The 13,881-nt window shown below is 35.8% G+C and overlaps 2 protein-coding genes across 2 annotated transcripts; both read left to right on the top strand.

The window, feature by feature from the left end:
- Nucleotides 1-2,561: 2,561 nt before the first annotated feature.
- LOC113774233 lies at nucleotides 2,562-3,275 on the top strand. The gene has a single exon (XM_027318789.1). The coding sequence runs from the start codon at nucleotides 2,562-2,564 to the stop codon at nucleotides 3,273-3,275; it is 714 nt and encodes a 237-aa protein (XP_027174590.1).
- A 9,994-nt stretch (nucleotides 3,276-13,269) lies between these two features.
- On the top strand, nucleotides 13,270-13,836 carry LOC113774232 (glycine-rich cell wall structural protein 1-like). The gene has a single exon (XM_027318788.1). It carries the CDS (start codon nucleotides 13,270-13,272, stop codon nucleotides 13,834-13,836), a length of 567 nt encoding a protein of 188 aa, XP_027174589.1.
- The last annotated feature ends 45 nt before the right edge of the window (nucleotides 13,837-13,881 follow it).

Raw genomic sequence — 13,881 nt, 5'->3', positions numbered from 1 at the left:
AATCATTCACAAAATAGCATATCTAACCTCTACAAACCACCAATTAACCATTATTAAAGCAAGAGAGAACTTTCTTCTCCAACTTACCTCAAAACTCAAGAAAACTAGCAACTTATAGCTTCCCTTTCAAAGATCACTCCACCAAAAGTTTTAAGCCTCCTAAACACACACTTGTATGGAGTGGTTTCCAAAACCATCGATGAAATCTCAAGATTGGAGCAAAGATTGAAGCTAGGAAAATGAAGAACTTTCTCTCTTTTCTCTCTATGATGCACGGCCAAGAAGAAGTAAGAAATGGAAGATATTTTAGCCAAAAACCAAGATAAAAATGAAGAAAACAGCCAGTCAAACCTGGCTGCCGCCTGTGCCACGTCACAATCCGGTCGGAATCTGGCCGGATTCAAGGCAGAACGAAATCTCATTTTTTTTTTTCAAAATGCACCTACAATCCGGCCGACAATCCGGCCAATAACTGGCTGGATTTGGTCCTCACCTTTTTCCATCAAAATTTTCGTTTCTTTTCCTTTTGGGCATCACAAATGGTATGTATTTTAGTGGAGTGGTAATGGCAAAAAATGTTAGATTGTTTATGGTTGAAATAAAAATATATATAAAATAAATTAAAGAAACACATTATTTGTGGGGTTATTGTTGTCCTTTCAATAAATAATTACTTCTCACGTTAACTTAATTGAGCAATGTGCTGAAATTTTATAATATAAGATAGTAAATTACTACAATTGATAATATAGGAGACAAGTTGCAAATTGAGCATAGTCCGAGAATGCATTTTGCATCTAACCTTAAGTTTTATGATCTTTTAAATCTTTTTTTTAATTATGACAAATGATTTCTTTTTTTTTGGTGGATGAACTAAAGTTTTTATAAAGCTCTTGTAGATTTTAGATTTTTATGAGTTTATTATATTTAGTTTCTTATGAATTCATTATTTAAATTTTAAAAAATTAATAAAATTAAAGAATCTGTGACGTAGTTGGTTGAACCTATTGAACTGGTAAAACCGAGAACTAGGCATCCATCTGATTCAGTGATATGTCCGAGTTTGAAAACATGACTGTTAACTAGCTTGCACTTCAACCTTATGCTCAATCTTCAAAAAGATTATCAAAATTAAATACCTTACAATGGATTATAATAAAATTGGAGAATTGCATGACATGACTAACCATTATTTTGAAGAAGGCAGAGAGTTGGAGGATATTTTGCTCCCTTTAATACAAATTTTGCCACAAAGATAATATCTTAAATTGATTACAACACACGATTAAGCATATAGTACTATGATACAAACATTTATGCATCTAAGTTCCTTAATAATCATGCATATCTTAGTCAAATGGTTCATTAAAGAAAGTTGAAAGAACTTAATGGTATCACCTCGTGAGGCTGCTTGCCTAGTTCTCTCCAGGGTTTTGAAACCATTAAATTATGAATGTGTGAGAACCTTAATTCTCTATTCAAATCAAGTTTCCAACAATGCAATAGAACTTAACAAAAATAATAAATTATACTAACTCGTTTAAATCACAAGCGGGAAAAAATTCTTTGATATTGTAAGTTTTGACAAACTCATCTTCCAATACAACAATTGATGAGGGAATTGAACTTTATCACAACCTTATCTTGCAATAACTTATTTGTATGAAATCTAGTCCTTCGAGAAGTCGATACAGTATTTAACTTAAAATCTTCTTGATAACTCTTCGAGTTGACTCTCTTTTCTAGAAACATTTTTTTTCCAAAATTGTGGTGAGTTAAAATCTAATGAGACTCATTGTATGTGTTAATGACCCTTTATAGAAACATTTAAGAAATTATTTCATAAAATCATATTTGAGATGCAAAATTTGCCTAAAAAAACCTAGCACTTAGGTGCAAATTATGAAAGTTTGGACAATGATATAATTCCAATAATCTTTTAAAAGTTTAGTTACAAATAATATCCTTCAACAAAAATCCAAGTGTCGACTCTCTAAATGAGAGCTTTCTCTCTTTAAGTAAGAGCTTCCTCTCCTTTGGGTGGGAGACTGAGTCCGGCAAAATTCAAAATTTCACAGATTCAAATCTCAAAACACTATCTGCTTCCAAACAAACAACAGTGCAAACATAAAACAACAACGGATCAATACTTGAAGACCCAAACACACATGCAAAGGCAGGAAACATTGGAATGCTTGAGTTGAGAAAGAAAGCAACGACACACAACGAAACCCACGGTGTAATTAAGAAGACTACATTAATGACGTCTCAGATCGGCTGTCTATCTACACTAATGGTGACAAAAAGACTAGCAGAAGGAAGGTATTAAATGCTAGTGGCCCATTGTTGAAAGCAAGAACCCAGGTATAACAGATCATTTATCCCTCTACTATGCCTTAAATTCTTCATTCTTTTGCATGGTTAGGGGTGTATTGTGCCTACCTGGTAGTTTATTTACGTAGACAAGATTGTAGCCTGGTTCTTTTTCTTCACTGGTTTTTCAGCTTCTCTTCATTTTTTGGCTATAGTTAGAGGAATCCTGCTTGAATCCTTTAGATCCCATGGCGGATGAACTAGAGGAAGTGTTAAAAAAATTTGCCTTGTCTAGTTTAGAACAGAATGGTAAGTGGTTAGAGCTGGATGATGTTGATTTAGGAGTTTCTGAGTGTTTCAATAGTATCATCGGGAAGATAAGAGGAGAAACAATGGCTAATTTGACTGGGGTTAAGAACCTCGTCACAGCAGCTTGGGGGTACCCTAAAGAACTATCAATGACAGAGTTGGGGCCAAATCTATTCCAGTTCTTTATCCCTAAGCAGAATGACAGGTTAAGAATCCTCAATGGAGGACCTTGGGTGATTGATAACCAAAAACTAGTGCTCAGTAGTTGGGAGGTAGGAATTGAAGAAAGTACGGAAGCCTTTAAATTTGCTCCACTATGGGTACAAGTGTGGAATCTCCCAATTCACTGGATTTCTAAGGAAGTTGAAAGGAAAATGGGGATGGTATTCAAGGAAGTTAAAGAGGTGTTGATCTCTCACTCAGGAGGAAAGAAAGGGAAACATATCAAGCTTCTGGTAAAAGCTGACATGACCCAACCATTGTTAAGAGGTACTACAGTTAAGATGAATGGAGTATTGAAATGGGTAAGCTTCAGATACAAGAGAGTCCCTGAATTTTGCTACAAATGTAGAATAATTGGTCACAGTGAAAAGAAATGCAAGAATAATATAATTATCAGCAAAGGACAAAAGGAAAATCAGTATAGCCCCTAGTTAAGAGCTCAATCTAGGAAAGGCTCCCCACAAAATGACAATACTTCCAGCAAGTACATCCCACATAAACAAGTATGGGGTTCCAAAATGGAGAGTGGATCAAGAAAAGCCTAGGGAAACCTACAGGCCAGGAAGTAAGTTATCCCATAAGTGAGCTAAGTAGAGGTAAGCCTAAGGATACTATTGAAGGAACCTCGAGGCAAGGACAGGAATCACTGCCCAGGGTGAGTATACTTGAAGGACAACAGGTAAATAGAGACACATTGGATATACAGATGACTGAAAGAATTAGGAAAGCAGAAGTGGAGAGGTATGAGCTAGAAAAGATGACAGGACCAGAAGAGAGAGGGGAGGAGAAGGAAGCAAAAAGTGAGGGGACCCTTGCAGAGCTTAGGAGGAGAGGAGTGGTGAATACTATCACAAGCAAGAATAAGGCTCATCTATGAATACAGACATGCAGGTGGATGAGGGAACAGATAAGTACAAAGAAGTGGCAACAAAAAGAGAGAGGAAAGTAAGAATTTTGAGCAACAGGGGTACAAGAGGTAGGCAGCCACTGAAAGAGATTTAGAACTCAGATAATGGGACTGGTCTCCACACCAAAAGGAAGTTACTTATTATGGATGAGTACATGTCTAACATGGATTCAAATGATTAGGCAACCAAGAGAAACAAAACTGATAGTGCTGAGGAGTGCAATGCAGGGGGGAAGAGACCAACCCAAACTGGTCTCTAGACCAAACATGAGAGTGCTGGTATGGAACTGTCAAGGTGTAGGGAGCCTCTTAACAGTTCCCCACTTAAAGGAGGAAAATAAACTCCTCTCCCCAAGTGTAATATTTCTTAGTGAAACAAAAAATAGGAAAAATTACATGAAAAAAGTAAAAAAAATATTGAATATGGATAACATTTTTGTGGTGGAGGCCATGAACAGATCGGGGGTATGACACTGTTGTGGAGCAATGAAGCCAAAATTACATAAGTAAATGGGACAGCATTCACTATTGAAGCTAAAATTGAAGATGAGGAGAAGAAGGAGAGCTAGTGGTTCATTGGCATATATGCCAGTTGTGATTATCAGATAAGAAGGAGACAATGAGAGGTCATAGGCAGAAGAAAATCTGGATGGGGGAAAAATGGATCATCATGGGAGATTTCAATGATATAGCATCAAATGATTAGAAATGGGGAGGAAATATTAGAAATGGTAAGAGCCTCCAGGATTTCAGGAATCTCATTAATGATAACCAACTCTTGGACATTGGTTTTGAGGGGAAGCCATGGACATGGTGTTATAATTGGTACGGGGATGGAGAAGTGAAAGAAAGAATTGATAGGAGGTTATGTACACTAGAATGGTCCCAGTGCTTTAATGAGGCTAACTGCAAGCACATTGAATCTCAAGTCTCAGATCATAGTATGTTGATATTGGAAACTCAGAAAGAAAAAAGGAGAAGGAAAAAAAGATTCCAATTTGATAAAAGGTAGCTTCAACACAAAGAGGTGGAGAATGTAGTCAATGAGGCATGGAACATTCCCTGTGAAGGAACAAGATGGTATAAGGTGACTTAGAAGATCAAAAACTGTAGAATTGAGTTACTGAAATGGAACAGCAGCAAGAAAGGGAATTCCTTGGATAGGATCAATGGATGCAAAAAGCAGATTTAGGACATTAAGGCACTAAATGCTGAAGATAAGAGACAACAAATACAGGAGGCTAAGAAACAATTGAAAGCAACCTATGATGAAGAAGAAGCCTACTGGAACCAGAAATCTAAACTGAGATGGCTGAAAGAGGGAGATAAGAATACTCAATTTTTTCATGCTATGGTTAAGGGCAGGAGAAAGAGAAACAGATTACAGAATTTGAGAAAGTCTAATGGAGAATGGACTGTGAATGAGGAAGAGGTGGAAAAGGAAATAACTTCTTACTATGATCATCTGTTTAAGGCTTCAGAAATAGGGGACCTAGAGGAGATATTAAATGGGATTCCTGTAATCATAACTGAACAAATGAATGACAAATTGACTAAAAAAGTGAAAGAAGATGAAATTAAGGTTGCCTTCTTCTCTATGGATAAGGCTCCTGGTAGTGATGGCATGTCTCCTTTGTTTTTTTCAAAAATTCTGGAGCATTATTAAACAGGATCTGCAAATGCAATCCAAGGTTTTTTTAATCACAGTGTCATGCTTAAAGCCATTAACCATATAATCATTTCCTTAATCCCGAAAGTCGATTGCCCCACTAAGGTTACGACCTATTAGCCTTTGCCAAGTGATCTATAAAGCTATAGCCAAAATCCTTGTCAATAGGTTAAAGCCTTTTCTCAGTAAGTGTATCAGTAAAACCCAATTAGCTTTTGTTCCAGGTAGGCAAATACTTGATAATGTCATCTTGTCTCATGAGTTAATGCATTTTCTCAAAAATAGAAGGCATGGTAGAGTTGGATTCATGGTTGTGAAACTGGACATGTCCAAAGCTTATGATAGGGTGGAATGAAAATTCTTGAAGGCCATAATGGAAAAAATGGGATTTTGCCCAATTGGGATAGGCTAGATCTTATCTTGCGTCAGTTTTGTTACTTACTCCTTCAACATCAATGGTGTACACAAGGAGTACATTACCTCTACCAGAGGCATAAGGCAAGGTGATCCCCTCTCTCCGTATCTGTTCATAATATGTTCAAAGGGATTCTTAAACCTCCTACAGAAAACAAAACAGAGAAAGGAGCTGGCATGGGTAAAAGTCAGTAGAGGGGCTCCTGCAATCACACACTTGTTTTTTGCAGATGATTCACTAGTGTTTTGCAGAGCAAATACTCAAGAAGCTGATAAACTAAGAAAGATCATAAAGGTGTACGAAGAGGCAATAGGGCAGCTCATCAACATGGATAAATCTGCAGTTTTCTTTAGCAAGAACACGAACCAAACGGTGAGGGAAGAAGTCTGTCAAGCTATGGGGTCAATGCAGCAAGTAAGCCAAGGTAAATATCTTGGTCTACCTATGATCGTAACTAGAACAAAAGAGTAAGTATTTGGTTTTATCAGGAACTCTATTGACAAGAAACTGCAAGGGTGGAAGAATAAATTATTGAGCTAGGCAGGGAAGGAAGTAATGCTCAAAGTAGTGGCAATGGCCATGCCTATTTTTATTCCATGTCTTGCTTCAGATTGAACACCAAGTTATGTAGAGAAATTATCTCTAAAATAGCTAATTATTGGTGGGGGAGAGACAGAGGGTAAAGAAAAGATGCACTGGGTTGGGTGGAAGAAGATGACAAAGGATAAAGATGCAGGGGCTTTGGGCTTCAAAGACCTGCAAATATTCAATAAAGTCTTATTGGCAAAACAAGTTTGGAAGTTGCTTACTCAACCAAACTTGCTAGTCAACAAGGTTTTAAAGGAGAAATATTATCCTAAACAGTCACTCTTCAACTGTAAGGTCTCTAAGAATGCCTCTTGGATCTGGCAAAGTATTTCAGCTGTCACAAAGGATGTACAAGAATGAATAAGGAGAAGGATTGGTAATGGCAGAGGAACAAGAATCTGAGAAGATAATTAGATCCCAGACAGGTCAGATGGAAAGCCAACAACTGTTAAGCCACAAAAATGCCAACTGAAACTGGTCTCAGAACTAATCACCAACAGCAGATGGAACAGAGTCCTCATCCTTTAGACATTTTGCCCTCAAGATACTGAAAGAATAATGAGCATAACAATAAGTGTTACAAGAAGAGAAGATAGCTACTATTGGATGCATGCTCAGAATGGTCAGTATACGGTACAGTCTGGGTACAAGAAATAGATGAAGGAAAGAGAACAGAAAGATATAGAGGTAGGAGAGGAGGCTGGTCCAAGCTACAAAGATACCTCCTCTACTGTCTGGAAAGCACTGTGGAAACAGAAAGTGAAGCAAAAATTGAAAATATTCATATGGAAATGCCTACATAATGCTCTCCCAGTAAGAGAGCTAATATTTAGAAGAACAAGCCAAGGAAATCCCATGTGTGCAGGATGTGGTGATTGTGTGGAAATCATCGAACATATGTTGCTCCAATGTAAGAAAGCTAAGGAAATATGAGAGATGGCACCAGTTCAGTGGGATGGCTTAGTGCACCTAACAGATAATTTCCAAAAGTGGTGGTCTGCTGTGATAGAGGCTCAGATGATCAGAGGGAACGAAGAGCATATAAATCTCACTGTCAACGTTCTCTGGCAAATATGGAAAGGCAGGAACGATAGGGAGTTCAATCAAAAGGAAAAAGAACCTCACAGGATAATTGAAAAGGCTTCAATGGAGTGGATGGAATTTGAGGAGGCTAACAGAAGGAGGGATGCGAGAATAATCACTCAGGAAACAGAAGTACAACAATGGGCTGAACAAAATCAAGAGGCTGGGTGCACGAGAATGCTGCTAAAGATCCATACCCAACTAGACAAAAGTCAATTCACTGTGGGAACTGGAATCACTACTACAGACAACTCAGGCCAACTACAAGCAGCTTGGGCACTTAGAGAAAGAATGTCAGGAGATCCACTACAAGATCAAGTGGAAGCTGTTAAACTAGCTCTACTAAAAGCTGCCAACCAAGGCTACATAGAAGTAGAACTGGACAACAGCAAACTTAAGGGATACATTATGGACTCAAGACACAGCAACTGGTGGTTGGCAACACTAATAGAGGACATTCAGTCTATTTGTAGTCTGTTTCATCTATGCTCCTTTTCTTTAACTAATACAAGGAAATTAGAAGTATTAAACTGAGCTTGCATGCTCTTAACATTTGGTTAGATAAAGAATGGGTAAATCCCAATCTTAGATGCTAACGCATCATGGATCATCATGGGACAATTGGCTCTTTTGTTTGGACCCTTGTCCAGTTACTGTAAAGCTTTTGTGATGATATATAAATATAATGTTTTGACAAAAAAAAAAACAAAAATCTAAGTCATCCATCAAAAGTTTTCCAAAATATAGTCAAATACTCTGAAACATCCTTGAAAAAATTAAAGTTCAAGAGCCCTAACACATTTACAATTGTACACAAATATAATTAGGACGGATGTTACCAAAACTTGGTTGATCTTACAGATTCAAACAAAAACTTATACAACCTCATTGAGTGTGCACACGACTTAATATAACCACAACACACCAAATTTTACCTATAAAGCAGTTAGCAAGAGTATACCATACCTAGGATATTCCTAGAAATATTCATCTAAATCTCACAAGATTAAACCTCCTCATCTTGATGGACAGGGGTCATGACCAACTTATTATTTATCGTCGTCTTGGTGCTTTCTCAACTTTTATAAGCGAACACATTGTAGGTCCCAAAACCTTCCTTGCATAGCTTGGTTCACAATCTCACTCCCTAGAAATTTACTTATGGGTTTACAAGAGGCATATGCAATATAGAGTAACATACAAATAACATGTATAATTTTTGGGTTCACAAGTTGGGTTGTCAAATTTTGACATGAAACTAGAATTTCACAAAACTATATATTGTTTTACAATCTTCAAAAACTCAAACTAATACAGTTCACATTCAAAACTAACACAGTTTAAACTAACATAATTTACCTTTTAACTATCTATTATACATTTATAATCAAATATAAACTTCAAATTTAAAGAATGAAAATGAAATAAAATACAATACCCCATGAAATAAAAAATTAATAGTTCAAAATTACAAAATTTCTATCACATATTGTAAAATCTGAAATTTCACCAAATACATGTCTCTAGTTTTCAGACATAGTATATAAATGGCAAATATAGTAACAAAATTCTTTGCGAAAGGAGTACCTACCTTTCTCGATTAAATTTTCTAAACTTCACATGCACTTAGTCCCAAATTACAACATCCAATGTAGTTTCCCTTGTTTCCGCCATTCTATCTGTAAGAATGTAAGACTCTAACAATGTATTGTAAAATCTCAAAATAGTGGTTTCCTTGACCTGCACTTCTATTTTTCTCTTACTAAGTTTTCTAGTTTTCACAGCTTAAGTGCTTCTCCCTCCCCCTCCCCAAATTGAAGATATTGCACTCCTTTTATAGTGATCATATAATTAAGAAAATAAAGCGCAATCTAATTAGTAAGACGCTTCACCTTAACCAATACGTCATGGGTCGAGTCATCTAGGGAATATGTGAGAACCACTATTGATCCTCTTTAAAAAAAATCATATAATTAAGACTTCACTATTAGAAGATAACATATTTAACTACCTCATAATAGATTTTTTAAATTAATCCTATTATCATTCATTGCAATTGATTATCCTAATCCATATATTTCAGTAACCATTCTGACACCCATAATGGCGTGTTTACTACTCCCTCCCTTTTTTTATAACTGACGTTTAAGAAATTTGCTCTTAAGTACTTTTATCTGTCATTGTATTATTCCCATGCAGCATTAATTATTTTTTCACAATTTTACCCTTTTATCTCTCTTTTCCATTACAGGGTTCTTAATTACTACTCCTAGTAATTATTGCTTCTCTCTTTGCTTTTGGCCTAGTAAAACAGCACCATTTAGTACTCTAGTGAGAGAAAATATGGGTGAATTGGACAATTAATGAGGGTACAAAAGGAAAGTAGTGTATAGATTTAAACAATGAAAAATTTTTCTTAATTGGTGTGCAAAACCTTAAACGTCAGTTATAAAAAAAGGGAGGGAGTATTTACTTGCTTCTTTTCTTTGCTAAGCCCAAGGCAATGCTTATTTCCCCCCTAATTAATTCTAGCTTTATTTCTTTGAAGTTATAAAAGTGATGGCTATCATTTGATCCAAGGAACTCCCAAGTTTTCTTTAAATCTCAAGCTTCTTAAGTTTGTCCAAGGATCATAACATCCTTTTATATAACCATCACCTTTTCCATCATTAATTAGAAAAAGTTAAAGAATTTTTGTAACCTCCATTCTTAGTAACTTAAAAGCTTTAATCAACATATATCACAGTCTCAGTTATTTAAATTGATTCCTCACAAATCCTTCACGTGAAGTATTATTACTTTTGATAAGTTGGTGAGACTTCCTTTGGATTGTTTCTCATTAATTTATTGTTACCATTATTTGAACGCTATACTTCCTTGAAGACTAGTTTTCTTTTCTATTTGATGAAACTTTAGAATTAACTCAAGCTAATCAATTCCTACTCTCAATATTTATTGCTTTGTTATTAATTCCATTGTTAACATATCTTAATTTATTGCTTTGTTATTAATCTAACTTGATGAATTCAAGTTATAAATAGGACCGAACCACTCATATACTGCACGTGAAGATATCTTCATACGAATCAATTCTAGTAAATAATTACTGTTTATCAGTTTGATATTCATTTTTTTCTTATGAATTTGTGTTATATTTATCAGTCTCATTTTATTTTAATATCTATTATACTGATCTTTAATAATCAGATGCTGATTTATATAAAGGCCAAAAGTTTTAGAAGCATTATTTCGATTAATGCACAATAAAATGTACAATAGATATGCTACTTTGTCCTTCAAAATAAAAATTAGTGTCTAAAATATGATAAACTTCAAATTATAGGTTTAAATTTGAAGACATAACTATGGGGCATCACAATGTCCCATCTTTAAAAGTGTTTCATCCTTGCAGTTCTATTTATAGTTGTTAGTTGAAGAACTGTTAAATTTTAAAGGGTAAACCTGTTACAGCCTCGTTCTTAAATGATTTCCAATGGGTAGGTTAAGTTTTAATATTCAATATTCTTAAAATATCTATTGAATACTTTATGCAATTCACTCGTGAATCAATTCAATTCTAATGTGCTTTAATAGATAGAATTTCTTATAGTCTAAGGTATAGTTTTCTAGTTTCAAATGAGATCGTTCTCTAGTTGTCTACAAGCTTACTAAAGATTATTATTTCTTAATTCAATTTTATCTTGTCAACGCAGGCCTCATAACCAGAGTACAATTCTCTTAACTTGTAAGTGTTAGGCCACATATTAAATTCCAAAACTCAACGTAGCATATTTTTGAACTGCTATTTAATTTCAATGTTCCAACAATCACTTCAACCCCCATCATTGTCAATTTTTAAACTTTTGTAGAGCATTCGCTATTTCTAATTATAATTATCTAAGTATATTTTAATCTTGTCTTATGAATATTAGCATCTCCCACAAAATAAAATGCTAATATTGTTTGTTACACGTAGTCTAATTTTAGATCCTTTCGGAAATTCGGCACTATTAAAGTGTCAACTCTTGACTCAAAAACCAAAAAGCACTCTTCCAGCAATCTTTAGTCCAAATTTGTAAGGCTCTAGCTTATTTTCCTTGTCATAATAAACATGTTGGAAAGATGCATCTATTTATCAGTAGCTCGAGTACTAGTTTATCTTCACTTGAAAAATTCCCATCGAAAGGTCAAAGAAGATTATTGGTAAAAATCAAGGGAATATTGGAATCATTTGCTCTTACTTTTCCAAGTTTTATCAATTAGTTTTTTCTACACATAAAACTTTGAGTAGGTTATCCAATTCTAATATTAGGGTAAGCCAGAATCTGTAGGTCGACTTACACTCAAATATTAGGTCGTCTTTCCTTTTGCAAAAACAAATTAAGCCCCTTTCTCAAAAAAAAAATTGTTAACAAAATATCTTGAATTGCTAATTGTTTATGATCACCTTATGATTAGCTCAACAATCAAGAGAGCGATAAGAGACATTATAGCAGAATAAATCCGGTCAAACTTGAGTTATGTCCATTCTAATTCTCCCTTGCCACCTCCAAATGCAATGGTTGTATTGACTCTAAGATGGAGAAATATGAAAAGGGTTGATTGTCTTATTTTCGTCCTGATACATAGTTGAGTACTTGAAATAAAAATCATGTGATATTCATGTAGAGCAACGTCATATTTATTTCAAGTGTGATTATGTTGGGTCAAGTTCTTTAAGGAGATGCGATTAGGTTAATTTTGCCAAGATCGTACAGTACCAATATTATCCACTCCCAAAGGACCAAATTGATCCTTTTCTTCCAACCTTTTTCCAGTTGATAAACTTATATATTCAAACAAGTTTAAAGCATTCATAGGAACAAATTCAAAGCAGTCGAAATGATTAAAATAGTTGTATCAGTTAATCATGAGCCTCCAAACAAAATATATAGAACAATTTCAAATTACCTAACCACATTACCATATCCAGAGACTATCTAAAAGAAAGGTGTTCTGAAATCACTAAATACTTGTTTACCTGAAATGAAACTTCTTGATACGCTTTATTTCAATTTTTAATCTGCTGAAATCTGTGATAATAAGGGAACAATTGAAGTATATTTAGAGCAATATTTCCCACTGTACAGTTATTCATTGTCCTACACCATGAAAATTTTTACCAGTATTAATCATTTCTTTGTTCTTTTTGTTTTTGGTATTCTTCAGTACTTCAGCTCCTCCAAATAGTGCCTTATAATCATATGGCCTGCGAGTCTTCGATATAATCAAAGTGCACATCGACTTTATTGCGGAGTAAAGATCAATTCTCTTTTTCAGGCTTCTCAGAGCTGCAGGCAAGGGCCTAGAATTTGTAGCAATTGTACCATTCCCAACGTGCATGCATGCATATATGTCAGCTGATTGCATTAAAATCATGTAATCATTTAACACTCACGCTCAAATCTCAACCGTTGATCCTTACAATTTTGTCTTTTATGCATGATTTTACAGACATATTTGCCCTTCTGCAATAATCCCTTCTCATATACTAGTAATTATATATATATACCATTTCCCACACGCATGCTTGCATGTTTGTCAGCTGATACATTGAAATCATGTAAGCATTTAAGCTTCACAGCCTTCACTCTCAAATCTCAACTGTTACCTTTACAATTTTGTCTTTTATGCATGATTTTACGTATATATAGCCCTTCTGCTATAATTCCTTCTCATATATTGGCAAGTTCATCACTGTAAGCTAACATTTGCATGGTAGAAATGTCTAGTAAGGTTGTTGTCTTGGTGCTTGTAATTAGTGCCCTTGCATGCATTGTTGGGGCTCGAGTTTTGTTGAATAATGAAGGAAACAAAACCTCCGTCCTTCCGCAAAGTGAAGAAGGCAATGCAGAAGAAGATGGTGGTAATGGATTTGATCAAAGCCCGGGCGGTGATGAAGGTGATGCGGAAGACAATGGCGATGGATTCGATGGCAGTGGTACTATAGGCAGTGGTTTACGTCGTCCACCTCCAATGGGAGGCATTTCAGGAAGTACTGGTGCTGGTAGTGGAGCTGGTTTTGGAGGTGGTGTTGACCTCGGAGCTGGTGGTGGAGGAGGACCACTTGGTGGTATAGGTGGAAGGATTGGTGTTGGAGGTGGCGGTGGCGGTGGCAGTGGATTCGGGTTTGGGCTTGGGTCTGGACCTGGAAGTGGCATTCACGGTGGGGCCGGACTTGGCGTGGGTTTTGGAGGTGATGCTGGTTTCGGCCACGGTGGCGAAAGTGGTGGGCTCGGTGGCAGAAGTGGTGGATTTGGTGGAGGATTTGGTGGTCCGGGAGCTCCTTAGAGGATATTCTCCATGACTTCTATTGCGTCCTAAGTGTGATAGGAA

This window comes from Coffea eugenioides, chromosome 6 (assembly GCF_003713205.1).
Source record: "Coffea eugenioides isolate CCC68of chromosome 6, Ceug_1.0, whole genome shotgun sequence".
Lineage (NCBI taxonomy): Eukaryota > Viridiplantae > Streptophyta > Magnoliopsida > Gentianales > Rubiaceae > Coffea > Coffea eugenioides.
Note: the sequence above shows the minus strand (reverse complement) of the source record. Positions and strands in the feature narration are given on the sequence as shown.